The sequence below is a fragment of the Chenopodium album genome, chromosome 2, assembly GCF_948465745.1.
Source record: "Chenopodium album chromosome 2, dcCheAlbu1.1, whole genome shotgun sequence".
Taxonomy (NCBI): Eukaryota; Viridiplantae; Streptophyta; class Magnoliopsida; order Caryophyllales; family Amaranthaceae; genus Chenopodium; species Chenopodium album.
In genome coordinates this window covers 2515345-2535052 of record NC_137835.1, presented here as the reverse complement: position 1 = coordinate 2535052, position 19708 = coordinate 2515345, and the positions used below count along the sequence as shown (strand labels likewise).

The 19708-nt window shown below is 36.9% G+C and overlaps 2 protein-coding genes and 1 pseudogene across 2 annotated transcripts; 1 reads left to right on the top strand and 2 right to left on the bottom strand.

Moving 5' to 3' along the window:
* Positions 1 to 134: 134 nt before the first annotated feature.
* LOC145592831 (metal-nicotianamine transporter YSL1-like) lies at positions 135 to 3821 on the bottom strand. Its single transcript, XM_081649338.1, has 7 exons — positions 3264 to 3821; positions 2999 to 3171; positions 2809 to 2903; positions 1865 to 2002; positions 1575 to 1764; positions 1310 to 1424; positions 135 to 1178 (listed from the first exon to the last, which is right to left on the bottom strand). The coding sequence occupies exons 1-7, from the start codon at positions 3625 to 3627 to the stop codon at positions 244 to 246; spliced, it is 2010 nt and encodes a 669-aa protein (XP_081505464.1). The 5' UTR covers positions 3628 to 3821; the 3' UTR covers positions 135 to 243.
* Positions 3822 to 5736: 1915 nt separating this feature from the next.
* On the bottom strand, positions 5737 to 9199 carry LOC145592820 (metal-nicotianamine transporter YSL1-like). The gene is made up of 8 exons (XM_081649328.1): positions 8723 to 9199; positions 8185 to 8579; positions 7903 to 8075; positions 7695 to 7789; positions 7401 to 7535; positions 7123 to 7312; positions 6919 to 7036; positions 5737 to 6818 (listed from the first exon to the last, which is right to left on the bottom strand). Exons 2-8 carry the CDS (start codon positions 8552 to 8554, stop codon positions 5887 to 5889), a joined length of 2013 nt encoding a protein of 670 aa, XP_081505454.1. The 5' UTR covers positions 8555 to 8579; positions 8723 to 9199; the 3' UTR covers positions 5737 to 5886.
* Positions 9200 to 12446: 3247 nt separating this feature from the next.
* On the top strand, positions 12447 to 14896 carry LOC145579406 (transcription termination factor MTEF1, chloroplastic pseudogene; annotated as a pseudogene).
* The last annotated feature ends 4812 nt before the right edge of the window (positions 14897 to 19708 follow it).

Sequence of the window (19708 nt, the reverse complement as noted above, 5' to 3'; positions counted from 1 at the left end):
AGTTGTGACATTCTTCTAGTTTGTTTGTTTGTTTTTTTTTTTTTTTTCATGGTATCATCCCCAAATTAATTTCAATGTGCTTTGGTGAAATGGAATGTCTTAGAATTCTGAGTTGAGACTCAACAAATATAACATTAGTGTAAAAATCAGAATTATCTAATATTTGGAGTTAATTCACTCCATTGTCACAAACTATATGTCTATGTATAAATAAAATTATAAAAAAAGCCTAAAAAAATTCATCTAGGAGGCCGAGGAAGCCAAAAATTTCATACATATTGGAGCTTTAACTTTGGCTAAAGCCAGAAGAGCAGCGGGGAGGCTCCAAATCCCTTCCCCACAAATGAAACCTGATGCAACAACCGGAATCATAAAGTTAGCCTTCTTTGGGTTAAGTTTTTGCCATGTAAAGACTATCAAACTTCCCACACACATATCAATTGCAAAATATCCCCCCACCAAAAATGGCACTGCCATAACCATTGGAAGTGGCATCAATTTTCCAATCCTGGATGGTAGTAGGTCTCGCAGCAGGTTTAGTCCTACTGCTATTGCAAAAAACCCATAGCAAAGCTGCAAACAATGTTGAGGAAGTGCCGAGAATCCCTGAACCCCCAAAATTGCCATGTTCCTGTAAATTAAGGCATAAGGTGCTTTGTATTCTCCGGTAGGATTTCCCACATCGAATGCTTGGTAGAACAAGAAGAAGCTTAGAGAAGCTGCAATGCATCCAATTGCGGTGCCCACTGCTTGGCTGATGAGCATTGAGCGAGGGGATGATAGGGTCATGTGGCCTGTTTTGAAATCTTGCATTAGAGTGCAAGAAACAAAGGCAACTGACTTGATGACACCACAGCCTACAAGCCCTGCTACCAATCCATTGTCTTTCCCAGCAAGGGCAGCCAGGATGAAAATAGCAACTTTCCCATAATTGTATGCCATGTTCTGATCAGTTAAACCAGCTCCATATGCATTGGCAAAAGATATAATTGGAGAGAGAATATATGCTACAATGACATAGTACCATTTAATCTGGGGAAACATGAAAGGAATCACGATGGTGGAGACGATGGAGAGGGGGATGTATCCGGCGCCTGAAATCCACATTGGAATCCTTTCCCTTACAAAAAGTTCATTTTGTTTATGGAGATCAGGATTTGTGTTTTGATTATTATCATCTGCAACAAAAACAAATCTTCTGTGCATTAAAATGGGGTTTTTTTACAGCTTGGTACAGATGATTTTCTACTTCTAACACAAAATTAAGGGACTTGTATTTGAAGTATGAACTTCTTAAGATAAAATTTACCTTTATTGGGGGTCTGGATTTTTGTTCTATCATGAATGTTTCTGATGATAATATAAATTACTTTGAGGAAGATATATAACCCATCGCCAAAAATGAGGGCGATGGAAATGAATACCTGCAGAAATTATCCTGTTAGAGATCAGTTATGGAAATATGTTTCCCTACTAAATATTCAGGATTTGAATTGAGGATTCATATGCTTTAAAGGTTTATGATATTTGAGGTCACTTAGGTTTTAGGGCGGAGCTGTGGCAGAGAAAGTTACCTTGTAGCCACTGAGTCCCTGCATGCTGTAACCTGGTAAATCTGCAGGGAACCAATTTCCTTCAAGTTTACCGATGAGTGGCCACATAATGCCCCATGAGATCACGGCTCCCAGAAGCAAAGACAGATTAACAAGATGAGAACAAATCATCCCTGTGCCAATATAAGTCAAGCTGAAGTCGAAGTAAAATCTGCAGTAATATGCGCAGAAAGTAAATCAGGCAAGTCAAGCAGGAATGTGGTTGTATTGTGAGTAGGATTTCTAGTTTGACAAGGGAAGAAAGAAATTACGATTGTTTCCAAGCTTGAAGGCCAAAAGTCGGGAACTGGCTGAATCCACAGTTCCCTGCTTTCCCAGTGAAAAACCACTGGAAAAAACCCCAGAGGAAACTGAATGAAAAGTACTTCATGAATCCTCGCACCTGCTTCCTGGGAACAACGTGCAAAGTTTTGATATAGTCTAGGCTATAGCATTGATTTGAACTAATAAAATGTTCAGAAACTTTTAGATTGATTTCTTTGTTCAGCGAAATTTATACTAATAGATCCTGCTTCATGAGCGTAATCTTGGGTATAACAGAGTTGTAACCTTGAACAGCTTTAACTTCTGTATTCATAATTAGGCGTGTCAATGGGTGAAGAGGACTTTAAAAACATTTAAAATAACATTTTCTCCATTATGCTCAAGAGGTTCACAATCTGATGAAATCTGGGACAATGCTTTCTACATTGAGGGATGATACATCATGCATAGGGGGTTACAAAATAAGTATTATCTGGCCAAGATGAAGAGATTTTGCCGGAGAGAAGGGTTCCACTATATGTGGATGGGGTAGGGGCAAATTGTTAAGGTTCGGTCCCCCTGTGATCCCCCCTCTGCATCGTATAGAGGTTATGCCTATAATCTTACGGAGTAGTTAATAACCGAGATTTACCTCCCCCTTCTACCTTGTTGAGGGTCACCACTGGACCATTTTGCCTTACCTACGCTATGCGTCGTGTTTATATAGATAAGCATAAGTACATTGGTACTTCTTGTGCCAACTAATAAATACAAGCAGTGACAACAACTGACAAGAACTTTCTTGTTTTTTTATTTTTGGCGGTTTGATGTATCAATCATGAAAATGATTGAGCTACTTCAAACTTTCAAAACATTTTTATGAACACCTAACAATTTCACCAAAATAACACCTTCAATTTTGCCAAACATAAAGAGATGGTGGATGATATACCTTGACAGTTTATCTCCCTTTGAATGAAATCCATTAATTAGAACAGCAGTTGCCAAGCCACTTGGGAAGGGCAATTTGTAGTCAACTATCAATATCTTCAAGACATCAAGATTGAACATTAGTGAAGGGATCATTTTCGCCACGCCATATAGTCAATTAACTAAGTGTGGAAGGAAGAAACTTAATTTACCTTCCGAAGTGGGATCAACACAAACAGTCCAACAAAACAGACAATCAGGTTATAACCAATAACCCAACCGAGTTTTAGCTCCATATAACTTCCTGGGTGGTTCCCTGGTGTGTTTACTCCGGCAAGCTCGTATGTTTTCTTGTTAAGTGCCAACAGATAAGCTCCATATCCACCTGCAAAGCAATCAAATGGTGAACAAAGAATAATCGTTGAGCTAAGTGACTTCGTTGTTGAGAACAAAAATGACAGCATTGCATTTTCAGACCTGAAATAGATATGCTGTAGCAGGCAACAGCACAAGTCTGAATCATGGTATTTTCCTGTCTAGTAAAAGGCACAGACGAAAACGAGGTCTTCTGAAGGATCTTAGTCCATGATTGTATAAAAATGAACGCGAGAAGAGCAACTGAGACATTCAGGTTAGGACTCAGACCAGTAGTGAGGCTAATCCTCATTATAATGATGCAGTAGAGAACACCTATGATTGTACTTGCAACCAAACCTCGTATCGTAATCTGTTTATTCCATGGTGGGATTTTCTTCCTCGAGTCGAATTCGGACTCCTCGTGTTGATCCTCCTCCACCTCCAACTGCTGTATCTCGGTTTCTGCCCTCCTCTTATCCCCCATGTTTTCTGAGTGATGTTGGTCAGATCAGAAAATATGAGTGATAAGAGAGTGGGAGTTTTTGGACTTTGTTTTGTGCAATAATAACTCTTCCCTACTAATATGGAGTATATGTATAACAACTTTGTTACAAAAAGACTGTGATGTGAGATTTGGTGACTTTTCAACTCTATAAAATTGTAAAATTAGGAAAATATCAGAAAATTATGATGGAATCAAAATTCAAATCCACATGTCAAGTATTGTTGTATAGTTGACTCAACTGTGTGCTGTATTAGCGGGATTGATAATTCTGCAACTTGCTACGGAGTATTCCTATGTACGTAATTCTCTCAAACCAATTTTCGGGTGACACTGAAAAATTATTTGACTCTGCAATTCCTACATAATTCCGGCTTCTTATCTCATGGTACACACTTTGAGGAATGAATGGATACTCCGTTTTTATCAATATAATTTATGCATGATACCTAATCCATCTCTATGTCCTGTGTTTAAATTATTTTGATGGAGTCGTTTCCCGTTCGTTTAATACTCCCTCTATTTTTAAATACTTGTTCTATTTATTCATAATAAGAGTTTTAGGAAAAAGTAATAAAATATGAAGGATGTAAAGTAGGTGGAAGAATAAAAAAGTAAAAGTTGTTGAGAGAAATGAATTAAATATTGTAAAAAATTTCCAAATAAAGAAATGAAGGCAAGTATTTAAAAATGGTCGGAAAAAAAATAATTGGAGAAGTATTAGGCATATGGGGAAAAACTCAAACTCTTTATAAAATAGATCATTTTTAATATTTTGTGTGGTTAATTTTTGTAAGTTTGTCTTCTCAAGTATTTTTTTTTTTTATTTTTTTGCTTTTTTTCATTTGTACAGCATCTTTAATGATTGGATAAAATACTTCCTCTGTTCTAATAATTACGCAACAAGGACGATGAAATTACGCATCTCAAAGCACATTTTATATGTCAAATATTTATAATTATATAAGAGTAAAATTTATAAAAAGTTGATATTGTATAAGTATTTTACGAGACAAATCTAGTAGGATCACATGAATATATTTTACTTAATGTATCAATTATAATACATGGTCAAACAAGCATCAATTATAATACGTGGTCAAATAAACATGATAAATAGTGTATAAGTGCAGATTTTCAATATTTGTGGAATGGAGTAAGTATATGATTCTTGAGAGTTTTGGTGAGATTTTTCTTTATATGTGTACACTATTGGTACAGATTAGATCATTAGAGTAGTCAATAGTACTACAAAGAGTGATATAGTAGGAGATATACATTGACTATTTATCATCAACCTATCTTATACATGGACATAGACAAATTTATTTTGTATTTTCTTTCTTTATATATATTGGCTTCATGCATACATAGATAAGATTACACAACTTTTCATATTGAATTTTATTTTGGAAATCTTTTGTATACACCCGGTTTTCGGTAATTTACTGTACATCGGGTACACTTTTGTCAGATTTAGTGTCACTTTTGTCAAATTTAGTGTCACTTTTGTCAAATTTATCAATAAAGCATAAATAACTCTTATATATGTCACGGTAACTTTTGTGCGTTTAAGTGTAACTTTTGCACATTTTATTGTCACTTTATAACGGATGCTCAGTAATTTACTGAACATCCGTTTTATTTAAAAGTTTGTGTTTTATTTTATGTCAGATTTAAATATGGATTATGAAGGTCCATATGTTATTACTCGGACTCTTTCATTTACCTCACGTGTCCGTGTCGACACGCCACGTGTCGGACACTGACACCGACACTTAGACACTTCATTTTTAACTAAAAACACAACTTTTTTCAAGAAAATGGATGAGTCCGATGCTTGGACACCCGTGTCTAATTTGACACTTCTTTCGAGTCCAAGTAACAATGTAACATAGCGATATGTATATCACTCTAATCATTATGGTCAGCTGTTATGCTCCTTGTCAAAATTTAATCTATGGACAAAGGGATGAACAGTTTACTACGGAGTATATTTTTTCCTAAATTATCATGAAGGATAAATCGTTGAATTTAAACATATCCTTTAGCTAGCATAAAGAAATCATCAATGCATAAGACACTAGAAAGTCTAGAAAATTCCTGAATTAAGGATGATGAATGCATTTTGTGCTGCATCTAAAATTCTGAATAGAAAATGTATACATTATTGTGAGTGTTAAAAAAGAAACAAAAACAAAAACAAAAACAAAATCATGTGTGTTCCTATTACAGAATGTCCTATTTCTTGGAAGACAAAAATGTCATGCAAATTGGAGGATTAATATTGGCTAAAGCAAGAAATGAAGCAGGAAGAGACCAGAGTCCTTCACCACAGATCAAACCAGAAGCCACAGCCGGAACCATCAGATCAGCCTGCTTCGGATTAATCCGATGCCACACATACACCACTAAGCTCCCTACACACATGTCGATGGCAAAGTATCCACCTACTAGAAATGGCACTGCCATAACCATTGGAAGTGGCATCCATCTTCCAATCTTTGTAGGACATAGATCTCTAATTAAGTCAGCAAATATTGCAAACGCGAAAAAACCACAGCAAAGCTGCAGACAATGCTGTGGTAAAGCAGAGAAGCCTTCAACCCCTAAGATTGCCATGTTCCTATATATCAAAGCATAAGGAGCTTTATATTCGCCGTTGGGGTTTCCCACATCAAATGCTTTGTAAAACAGGAAGAAACTAGGAGGGGTGACAATACATCCAATGACTGTCCCAATGGCCTGACTGATCAGCATTGATCGCGGTGATGATAATGTCAGATGGCCTGTCTTAATGTCCTGCATCAATGTACAAGAAACTAGGCCCATTGATTTGATGACCCCTGCACCTACAAGTCCTGCCACTACACCATATTTTTTTCCTGCTAAACTAGCTAGCACAAATAGGGCTACTTTGCCATAGTTGTATGCCATGTTCATGTCTGTTAGTCCAGCTCCATAGGCGTTGCAGAAGGCCAATGCTGGTGCAAGAATGTAGGCTACGATAACATAATACCATTTGATTTCAGGGAACAACATTGGGAGGGCAATGACAGTTACAGTGGAGAAGAAGAGGTAGCCACTGGCTGCTACCCACATTGGTATGCTTTCCCTGATAAACACCTCGTTCTGCCTTTCGATGTTAGGAGCTTTGCTTTGACCAATTGTTTCTGCAACAAATAAAAAACAATGCACTTTCATCTCTATCAGATGGGAGTATAGTCTATAAAGACATGTCTGTAATTTACAACAGAAAAGCGGAAAAGTCACCTGCATTCAGGACCGCCTTTTGTCTCATTCTACCACGAACATTTACAAGGATGATAACCATCACTTTGAAGAAGTTATAGAACCCGTCTCCAAATATGAGAGCAATGGAAATAAATACCTGCCAAAAACACGTTTCTTTGATTAATTAGTGATCAGTTGAAAGTAAAGAAAAGATGTTCAGGTAAGAAATGAGAGCTTAATAACCTTGTAACCATTCAAACCCTGCATGCTTTCTTCTGATACGCTTTCAGGGAACCAATTTCCTTTTTGCTTGTTAATGAGAGGCCACATCAGTCCCCACGAAAGAACGGCTCCAAACAGCAAAGACAAGCTAACAAGATGAGAACAAATCATCCCAGTTCCCACGTAAGTCATGCTAAAATCAAAGTAAAATCTGCACAAAATTGCAACATAATCAACATTTTTTTCCTAGTAGTTAGTATATGACTATTGAGCTGAAAGATATGATGCAGGAAGGTTACGTTTGCTTCCAAGCTTTCAGTCCAAAGGTAGGAAATTGAATGAACCCACAGTTCTCTTTAGCAGTATAAAACCATTGGAAAAACCCCCAAAAGAAGCTCAGCGAAAAGTACTTCAAAAATCCGCGTACTTGTTTCCTGAACCAAATTAGAGCCTATCCTGTGAGTATTTTTCCCTTAGGAATCAAGCACAACTCAATCTACTTCTGCAATTCCACTAGACTACAGAAAGGATAACTGCTAAGATTATTAAAGCATAAAGCAACTTGCCGCTTGAGTTATGAGTTATGTGCATACTTTGCCATTTTATCTCCTCTTGTATGAAATCCATTGATGAGCACAGCAGTTGCCATACCACTTGGAAATACCAAATTGTAATCGATTATAAGTATCTGCAGATAACAAGTTTAGCTTTCATAAGCACGCGTTGTCATGTACAAATAATACAATATATAAAGCTAACAATTTTTATGGAAGCACCAAAACAAATGAACCTTTTTCTTACCTTTCTTAGGGGGATCAACACAAAGAGACCTACGAAACAGACGAGGAAAAGATAAGCTGTCATCCAGCCAACTTTTAGTTCCTTGTAACTTTCTGGAGAATTCCCTTCCATGTTAACACCAGCTAGCTCATAGGTCTTCTTGTTCAATCCCAAAAGGTAAGACCCGAATCCACCTGTTCAGCAAAGCAAGGGTGAAAACACAACAGAATGATCATATATCTGAATCGAGTTACAGCAATAAACATAGATAATAGATAGACAGAAAGTGGGGGGTTTTTGAACCTCCAATGGCTATGCTATAGCAAGCAACTGCACAAGTCTGAATCATGGTGTTCTCCTGCTTAGTGAAGGGTACAGGAGAAAACCCGAATTTCTTAAGGACTTTGTTCCAACTCCTAACGAAAACAAAGGCCAGAAGAGCAGCAGAGACATTGAGATTGGGACTAAGACCAGTAGTAAGGTTGAGCTTCATTGCAATGATGCTATAAATCGCGCCAATGATTGCACTTGTCACTACTCCTCTCACTGTAATCTGCTTATTCCATGGTTGCAGTCTTGTTAGTGTTACTGCATCATCTGATAATCCACCTTCAATCTCCTCTTCCCTCGCGATCTCTCTCTCATCTTTCTCCTCTCCCATTTGATGTATCATTTTCCTCTCAATAGTACACAATTCACTGAAGAAACAAAAAACACACTTCAAATACAACACTACTTAAAACTACTGCTAATATACAATACAGCAGTACATATATCAAACTTCAGAGCATGTCAGAAATCCCCTGAAGGTAAATGAAGTATGTAAACAGTTCATACATACCTTAATAGAATCAGGATGACAAATTAGGCACGTCCTAAGTACTCAATCATTAATGGTTCGGCTTTTTCCTCTTCGTCGATCAAATCTACCCACTAATGCAGCTAAAGAAGGTAAGATCACTACAAGAAATACCAACTAACCTTCCCACTTTATAAAGTTATTAAGTTCTTGAATCAGCAAGCTAAGACTAAGCAAACATGAATAATGTTCCTTTTGTCTGTCCTAAAAAAAAATGATATCTTTATGTGAATCTATAGATCTTTGACGATTATATCAAGTTATAGATAAATTTAAGATTAGTTGGTATAAGATTTCATTGTAATTATAGCAATATTCTTGGTTTAAGAAGAGAGTTGCCTAGGAAACTCATGTTGTATAGACTTGACGTTGGAATTATATGCTTAATAGGGATATTTTGTCGTGTGGTTACAAAGGAGTGTGGCCAGCACGAGATAAGGCTGGATGAGAATAATCGAACAAATGTACCACACTCATACTCATCAACTTACACAATTTTTAGTCAAATTCTTCAAATCAAACTGTACACTAGAGGTCATCACATCTCTACAGATATTGTGGAATAATCATATAGGGTCGCAATTGTCCATCCCACGAGTCATGACTTATGGAGTATACGCCTCTATAAAATATCCTACGTATCAAGGTTTAACTAATTTAAGTTAAGGTTTTTTTTTTTTTTAATTTTGAATATCGAACTTTTTACTTTCCCAAATTACCCTTAATGGTTATTATTCAATATGGAGTAGTAGTGAAAGATCTTCGTCGTCTAATACCGTGAAGAATCAAGAATTAGGTTCATCTTGAACTGAAAGCATAGGATCAATGCTAGTAATAATCATGTAATGTAACAAAAGATGAAAGTGATGTCTCAAAGAAAAGCATACACACTATAACTAAGTAAGTTACATGTCATGTATCTTTTGTGGTTGTCAATAATTTTTAAATTAATCAAGATTCTGAATTATACATTTTCACATGTACTAGACCTTTTTGTTACTTCAAATGAACACCCTTCCACTATCAATGGCTTGGACAAACTCTTGGTGTTTTTTCCTTTTTTTTTTTAGTTTTTTTATTTTATTTTTTACAATGCTACATTTTCTTGGCCTTTTTGTATAGGCCATTAGACGTTATTCGTATTTATTGCTAGATATCAATCATATACTCATATATATGGACCAAATTTAAAAGTTACATTGTATTCCATATTCTTTTGGCAACTTTGCAATCAACACATCAATTCTCAAAGAAAAAATTTCAATGTTGTCTTGATTGTAGATAATTCTTGATTGTTGATAAGACAAGTACTCATTCTAGATGATTTTTGTATCCTTTCCATATTTTCTGAATTTTCTTTAGTTTGATTTTTAGGAGTGCTCCATCATTAATTAAGATTTTTCTACACTTGGGAGACCATAGTTACCTTCACTTTGGGCTTAATCTGATTTACTGAACTGAGCTGACCTAAACTAAAATGAACTGAACTAAATCGATTGGAGTTGAATTGAACTGAATATTTTATAAGATAAGAAAATTAGGAACTGAACTGAAAATAAGCCGAAGAGAATAAGCCTTTTGTCTTATAAAAATATTTGATTGGTTTTCAAGAGCGTTAACATGAACCGATCTAATCGCAGCAATTGGATAGGAAAAGCCAATTGCTACGATTGGATCCAACAACAATGGAGGCCCACCTTTCTTTATTTACAGTACGAATAAATTGTAAAGTTGTAAGACAATGGAACAACTTGTAACTTTGTAATATAGTAGATGACATCCCTGCATTAAAAATCTTAATAATTTCAATTGACATGTACGTGTTAATGTGCTAATAATCTCTTTATTATCAATGTCAAGTTAAAATAATTGAGGTTTGTCAAGGGGATATATTAAGTACTACCAATTCAACTATTCAAGTTGGTTTGGTTATGCCAATATAGGAGCGAAAGATGCGGCCGATTATAAGCTTTAAAAAGTGATTTTTTTACTAAACATTTGAAACCTAAGTACCATTATAGAGCTATGATCTGAAAATTTGTCACGGGATTATAAGTGTACTTGCATAAAATTATTTTTTGTCAATTAATTTGGTAGATGACAGGAGATAATGACATACAAGTTGTATTATTGTTTAGCCAATTGGATAATTATATTGTCTATATTATCACTATGAAATAATAATGGATTAATGGATAAATTTATTACTCATCTTTCATGCTAAGTAAATTTCAAAATTTTATACGTAGTAAAATTTTTTTAATTCTTATTTTGTCCAAGTCCCACGTTATACGCGGTCACATACCCCCGATTTCAAGGATTAGATTGTTGATTGAAGAAAAACTCACTCCCCTTAATTTAACTTGTTTTTCATTTGAGCCATTTTAAAATAATCAACTCAATTCTACCCTATTCGTAATGTTTATGTATGAGACTATTAGTCCATTTACTATATACCCTTATTTTGGGACGACAAATCGACAATGAAAAGGAGATAAACCCACTAACAAAGCATATAACGAGGTTTCATCTTAAATCCAATTAGCTCTTGGAAGAGTATCCCACCTAAACTATAAAGTGAAAGTTTTTTACTTTTATCTTTCAATTTCAATGTAAGACACATAACATTCACACACTTGTAACAAAAATAGTCTCTCAAACAAAGTGTAGACTGAAGTATTATTCTTACAAGTTGCAACCTCACAAGCTAAAGGTTTAAGTTGGTAGGGATTTGTATGCATAGAACTTATGCTACTGCTGGATTCTTTGAATTTATAGTCTGGGGAAAATGAAAGGTATAGCATTTCACGGCTTCTCTGCATTATTTTGTAAAAGTATTTTTTTTTTATTGATGATTAGATTGTTACGTTATTCAACAAGTAAAAAAGGGAATTCGAATACTATTACTTCCAACTTTGTAAACAACCCATGCAACTAGCATGGATTCCATTATAACGGTGATATACATATATTTCCTTTGAATTGGGAAGGTTTGGGTGTACTTATGTTTATTCTCAATTTATTAGTTCAAATTACTACGTATTAGAGAGATAATAGATTTGGATAATACTTTGTACGAAGTATCAAGTATGCGGTAGAGTTTTGGAAAGGAGGCTTATGAAAAATTATAAATAGGCTTGCTTTTTTTTTTTTTTCTTTGAGGAAAGTAGATCGGTTTATTAGCTGAAAAGAAACTAATAAAAATTTGAAAAATGACCGATATTAAATATACAAGCACAAAAATACAACTCGTTCTAACCATACTTGGATCCCATAAATTCACACAATAAGTACGAATCGGATCAAAAGCACACCTAAACTGATAAAAGCTAGTGTGGTCATGAGGCCGAGAGAGAATTAGGGTTATTGGAGTATCCTCCATGTATAAACCATTTCATGTTGAATCAAAAGATGAAATTGCAAATGAATCTCATGTTATATTCTGATTGATTTACACTTTACCTATATACTCACTTTTTTATGTCTACTCGAGTTTAACCCTTGTTACACATGGCTTATGATAGACAAGTTTTCGAACAAGAATTTCTGCACACGGACACAATAAGGCTCAAAGTCAAGATCTCCTTTAAACAAAATCAAACTACTCATCGCCTGAGTCAACCCTTATTGGTGAAGACCGAAGAGAGCACTTGTAGACTTGTAGTGTTATCACTTGGGGTCTCGGACACTCACTCGAGTCACTCCTAATGCTACTCCAAAGATGATACCACGTCTCACCATCACCTCCCTCTCCCACCCTCAACCCTTGTTCATCCCCCTCTCTCCTCCCCCAAAACCCTCGCAAACCCCTGCACATCATCTCTCCTCCGCCCCCACCGCCGACTCCGGCCTCCAATTCCGCCGGAAACTCATCTACCTCGAATCCCTAAACGTCAATTCCCTCAAAGCCCTCCGCCAAAACCCCCAATTTCGTTCTTCTTCTCTTGAAACCCTTAAATCCGTCGAAAATTGCCTCCTTTCTTTCGGAATTCCTCGTTATTCTCTTGGCCGGATTCTTGACATGTATCCTCAACTTCTCACCTACGACCCCCACCTCCATCTTTACCCAATTTTCGATTTTCTCATTAATGAGCTTCAATTACCCTTTCCTGACGTCAGCAAAGCCATTATCCGTTGCCCTAGATTGCTCGTTTCTAGCGTTGATCTTCAATTGCGTCCCACTTTTATGTTTTTGCGGAAATTAGGGTTTGTGGGTGAGGATAAAATCGATTGTCATACTTCTGTTTTGTTGGTTTCCAGTGTTGAAAATACCCTAATTCCTAAAATGAAGTTTCTGGAAAGTTTAGGGTTTTTGGAATTTGAGGTGGTTAATATGGTGCTCAGGTCACCTGGGTTGCTAACTTATAGTATTGAGAATAATTTTAAGCCGAAAGTTGAGTACTTTGTGAAGGAAATGAAGAGGGATTTGAAGGAAATTAAGCAGTTTCCGCAGTATTTTTCGTTTAGTTTGGAAGGGAAGATAAAGCCGCGGCATCGGTTGTTGGTGGAGCATGGGTTTTCAATGCCACTTAGGGATATGCTGAAGGTTAGTGATGGCGAATTCAATGTTCGGTTGCTAAGGATGAGATTGCAGCTTATTAAACAGTTGTAGTAAGTTGCATTCCCTCTTTTGTACATTGTATTTATAGAATCATAGTTAGCATATATTGATTTGTGTTGTATGGTTTTTTTTTTTTTTTTTTTTTTTTTTTTTTTTTTTTGTATAATTTGTCTCAATTAGAAGTTTTTTCTTTGTTAAATTTTAGTTTATGATTGGAGCAATTGCAGCAATGCAAAATTTGTGTATCAACATGCTTTGTATATTGTAATAGTCCTTACATATTACATAATTACATTGAGTGATGGTGATATACATGAATTCTTAGGTCTATGATTCGGGTGAATAATGTATGTATGTTAAGTAATCTTGTTTCTTTGTTTGACATCATGGATTAACCTTATGTATAGTTTGAGCATCCTTAACTTTCTATATACACTCAAATCTTGTAGCAAGATCTATGTATTGTTATTTTTAATGCCTGAACAATATGTTGATTGCGTTTCATATGACTTGTACTCAGTTTAAAAGCTTTAGGTTGTGAAGCCTTAGACAACTCTAATTGTAATGTGGTGATACGCTGTCTGCTCTCAATTCATCTGTCTTTCTCATCCAATCTCACCAATTGTTCAAGATCTCATCTAGTCCTTGGCTATTTTCTAGCTTTACATCCATGTCATAGTGTCCAAAAGCTTAAACTTGAATTATAGATCTATTACTGCTTGTTACAAATGTCTTGCTGAAAACCAGCAAGATGTCCATGTTTAAGTGTTGCAATATTCAGTTCAAGTAATAAACATAGAGGGAATGAATTTTAATCTTTCATTACCCTAACAAAACTGATCCTGCTTAGGGAGCTTTATGACGTTCCTCTTTCAACTTTATCTCTGTTTACTCTTCTTCATGGTGGGTTGCATCCTTGAAGAAGACTGCTGTTGGAGATTCACATTACCCTCTAGAAAGTCATGGTATGTTTAGTAATGCTGGTTTTTAAGATCTGTTTCCTATGCACTATGCTGGATTTTCCTAATCACCTAGTTGGCATTATTGGAGAACCACTTCTTTAAGTTACCCTCCTCAGTTCCTTTTGATTCAACTGGGTGTAATTTATGTGGATTGTACCTTGATTTGGTTTTTTAGATATTATGATTGAAAAATGCTCTCTATATGCTCTGTTGATAATTGTGTTGTGTCATAGAGCCTAGTTTATTTATCATGTCCAACTTCGATTCAAATTGCTTGTGCTAGTATCAAGTCATTATTATTCTGGAGAGTATTGTTATGAAGTACTGTATTAGATGCTGAACTGATACTTTGGTCATTGGGAATAAACTTACAGTTGGAGTGATCTTGCAGAAAGCCCCCATGTGTTTTTATGAGGGCTCATTAATTTGGGTATCAAATTAAATGTCAATATGAAATTTCTTAGTCATGTCTCTTAGACTCAATTCCTTTGTTTAGTACTTAAATATAGGTCATTTTTAAGCATTTTGGTGATGCCTGAGTTGTAACCCGATTAGGGTTACCGTAGAGTAAATTCATCCATTTATATACTCTACAGGTGGTAGAGTAAATAGATGTTATCTTCGATGACTTAATATTACTCCGTAGTGTTCTATTTAATGATCCTAGTTGTGCTTAAACTGAAGAAAACTTGTGTGTCAGACATTCTATCTGTGGTACGAACTACATATTACTCTAAATTGTGGATCATAGTTGTACTCTGAAAACTATTTTTAGGTCCTGATTGGGTATAATTGTATTTGGGATTTCAAACGTGAGTATAAGGCATTCATCTTTGGCTGGTCCTCTAATTATAAATTTCCAGTTTTTTCAAAGTTGTAAGATTCACAGTGCAAGGCCTGCAGGCTGGTTAAGTTATTACTCTGTATTTTCAAAGTTTATCATTCAGTTATAGTATTTTTAAGTCTTGTAAACTTGTAATGGTTGTTTGCGGCCCAAAGATGAACATAAATGGAACGCTGAAGACATGAACTTCTGTCCAGAAAGGCTGAAGACATGTACTGTAGTGGTATTGGGGCTTGAGTGTCTCGACAATGTAAAGTTGCAAACTTGACTGTTTGTATACTGTAGTATTCTTGTACTTCGTATGTGTTTTATGTTCAGTTCACCTTAAAAAAAATAAAATTTAGTAAAATTAATTTTAATTCAGTAAAAATAATTTGTATGGGCATATTTTTTAATAACATGGGATTTTATTTTTTTTTGAATGAAAAATATATGGTTGGAAAACGGCTTTTCAGATGTCAAAATGGGTAAAATTTAACTGATTTATGTACTAGCATTATCTCAATGGCTATTTTTGTTTTTTGTTTTTTTTTTAAATTTTAATTTTATAAATTTATTTGTTTACTCGTTTTATTTTAATATGGTCATAAATTACATTAATACCGCAAACAAATGGATTCGATCAAATACTTTTGTTAATACTCAATACAAACAGTTGACTTTTAAAAAAAAAATACTTGTATGATCTACGGAGCACAAACAAGTGAAGTAGTGACCCTTCACTTCTTTAGTGAAGGTCAATTAATGTCATACGGATTATTATTATTATTATTATTATTATTATTATTATTATTATTATTATTATTATTATCTCAAAAACAAAAGTCATGCAACCTACAATAAATTAGTGGGAAGCCGAGATACAATCTGGGCCCCCACTCCTCTAGCTATAGCAAAGCCTACCCTAGTGAATATGTGAGCTGCAGCACGAGCCCCAATGTCTTGCGTCATTGAGAACCTTTGAATCCGCTTCAGCAACGCAACAACCTCCTTCTCTAAATCCCCAAACGAAGAAAAGGAGAAGGGAATGAAACCATATCCAATCGCCAGACAATGAGCTTCATACTTAACCCGCTTCCGATGAGCCGCATCAGCCACAACCCGTCCCGGAACAAAGTCAGATAGCCCTGTCTGTGTCAAAGGAGAAGACCCTGTGAAGTCGACACATACATCTCGACCACGATCCCATGAATAAAGTAACACATCGGCAGGTCTGAGGGTCCCGTCATTCCCTCCAGACAATCCTATGTCAACTTCCTTTCTTGTTGAAATCCCAGATCTGTAGCAAATATCAACAAATGTATCCCGAACAACATTGTGCCGATGTTTAATACCAACAATGCCCGCACACGACACCGCATGGTCACCGAATACATCCCCAGTAAAAACCCGAGAGCAAGCAGAGCACGGTGTCGAGACAGAGAACAATGGAACACCCATCCGATAACACAGCACACATCGGTATGTCTTAGCGTTCATCGTCTGACCCAATCCAGAAATAGGGACTGCCCGAAGCCAAGCAGAGGTGTGATCACCCTGCTGCGACTTCCACAATGCCGACTGCCGAGGAGACAAAGAAAAGGTGGATTCTGCCGAAGCGGTAACCTTTGTGAAATATATATCTGTCAATTTCTTCATGAGTTTAGGGACAGCGACCTCATAAGGATTACCTAAAATGTCAGACTCAACCGTTTCAGTAAACAAACTCAACACATCCTCAAAAGCTTGACCAAGACCCACAATACCAGTACGACGCAGAAGCTGCGTCTGCAACCCAGCAGACTGCAACCGGGAAGCAAGAAAAGCATAGTGACGAACATCACCTGCGGAGTAAACACCAAGCCCTCCAAACGCAAATGGTAAGGTGGCAAGCCGCCACTGCCAATCACCAAACCCGGGCCCCGAAGCAGTAACAATACGCTCCAAGGAAGATCGAAGAGCCTCGTCGAAAACGCGCTGAGCCGCCTCAAATGCACCTGGAGGACAAGTACACAAGGAAAGGTAGAGTTTAGAAACTCCAGTACATGCCCTAAGTAACAACAGCTTACACTGAGGATCATCCAGCATAGCAACCTTGTCCATAAGCGCAATGGTCTTGGTCACCCTCTGCATCACAAGCTCGCCACTAAACCCGGAATCAGAACTAACAGGACCACCAAGCAGTTTAACACCATGCAATGGTCGAGCAATAGAAGGGGGGAAAACACCCACAAGCCTGCTACGAGGGTCTTCTGTAGGCCAGAAAACTTCAGTTTTTTCCACATTGAGATGCAACCCAAAACGAGGTCCTTCCTCCATAATCAACTGCAGAACCTTCCCTACCACCAAAGTGTCTCCAATAATAGTGCCGTCATCCAAATACCATGCCTGAAGACATACATCAAAAGCATCTTTGATTTTACACACAAGAGGCTGTAAAACCAAAGAAAAAAGGAGAGGACCAAGGGGATCACCCTGCTGCACCCCCTGAGATGACCATAAGGTGTGGTCCCCATAATACAATCTGGCTGGATTAGAGTAGCAGAAATCCACCCACCACGAAATACCCGGACAACGACGACGGACTTCACGTAACATGACCACACAATCAACTAGATTGAAGGCATTTTAAAAATCCACCAACAACATAGAAAGACCAACATTAGAACCACGATCCTCAATCAACCGATTCACAGCATGAAGAATAGCCTCACCCCCTGAAGAAACCCCAACGCCAAATTGAAGACCATCAAAGTAACTGCCCAAAGACTGGCCAACCATAACAGCACCAACCTTCGAAACCAAACGTCGCCAAACAGTACCCACAGCTATAGGACGTATACCACCACCGGGCTTGATAAGTGGTGTGAGAGGTGCACTAGCAATATACTCTCCTAATTCCATAGGACATCTGCCAGCAAGAAAGAGATTAACCACCCCGGAAATAGAGGCAACCAACTCATCTGAGACGGCCACAGCAGAACCACTCAAGCAATCTATAAGGTGCTGAGCACGTAAACCATCCCTACCACAAGAAGTACCAAGCGGAAAACTCTTAATCCGATCTAAAACAACAGCAGAAGTAGCAACGAGATGAAGTTGATCAACCGGTATATCAGTAGGCAAGGATGGAGCTGGAAAAGAAGGGTGTTTTGATTGTAAATCTGCAAGAGTGGCCTCATTATACGGAGCAACCCCCGAAGAAGAAAGAACCCGGACTGCGGCTGTGTAATGGCCATCACAAATCTTCCTACGACATTGCTTGATATTACGCTCATCCAAATCAAGATCCTCATCATCAACCACTGACAAAGTAGGAGAATCCTCTGCCAACGTTTCCTTCACAAGCTGCTCATAACCACCTGGTGAACTCCAAGAGCATATAGCCCGAGAAATACTCTCCTCCTGATGTCGGCGCTTTACGGAAGACCTAGACTCACGACTACTCCGAGGGCGAAAGGTAAGAAGAAATAAACATTAGGAACCCTCTCCATGAGGCGAATTCCTAATGTATCAGAAGAAAGAATAGAAAACAAATTAGAGTTATTACAAACATTAATATCCATAGTACTACACAATAAATGGCCAACATTAGCTATCCAATCCGCTGCGCGATTTGCCTCTCGGTAGATGTGATGGATACTCCTATTGTGAAACTGAGAAAGAATAGAACGAGTGTTTTAGATAATATGTTTAATCTGTCAATGTACTGCTCAAATTCCTTTTATTGAGTTGATGACTAATAGATTATCACCTTCAATTTCAATGTCTTGAATGCCACATTGAAGAGCTAGTTAAACTCCTTTATGTAGACCTGTAGCTTCCGTTATAAAAACATTGGCGTTGCCGAGGTTGAATGTAGATGCCTCGATGAGTGCTCCGCTGCTATCTCTGATCTGCTGCTGCTGAGTTGTTACGAACTGAACAGTCGAAGTTTAGCTTGAAGAAGTTGGGAGGCGTCTTCCATGATATAAGAATGGATTATCTCATATACCTTGTGTAAACACACACACACACACACACATACACACCCACAAAAAAAATAAGTACAGTTGAGCTTATAAGCAAATACAGTACAGACCATTAGTAGATAGAAATTGGAATAACTATCATCCTACTTCAAAGATGATCAACCTTTTTCACTATAATTATAATTAAATTTGGCAATTTTTATGCCCGATTGATCACACCGTTTGGCCAGCTGAGACCCATCAAGTAACCCTTGATCAACGAGTAACCCCTATTCGGTCAACTAAACCCTGATGGATATTAAGTTTCAAAATTGTCAACAGAAGCTTATGGAGCATGTGTCAATGGATACATAATACCCTTTTTCGCCGAGAAATTTTTGCACCGAGCCAAGTTCAATTTCTTCTAATTCTTGCAGTTGTTTTAGGAGATCAAATACAGTCTCATCGTACAACTTCCTTTTACAACAGTTGAGGTGGTTGAATAAAGAATCTAAGTCAAGTTTAGAATATACTAGTATATTTTTGTGTATATTTATGTTAGGCTTTGCAACACAATTAATACGGTCACAAACACACATACACACCACAATATCATACACTTTTCTTTAATATCCCTTTCAAACATTTAAAAAATTATGTAGATTTCCGAGA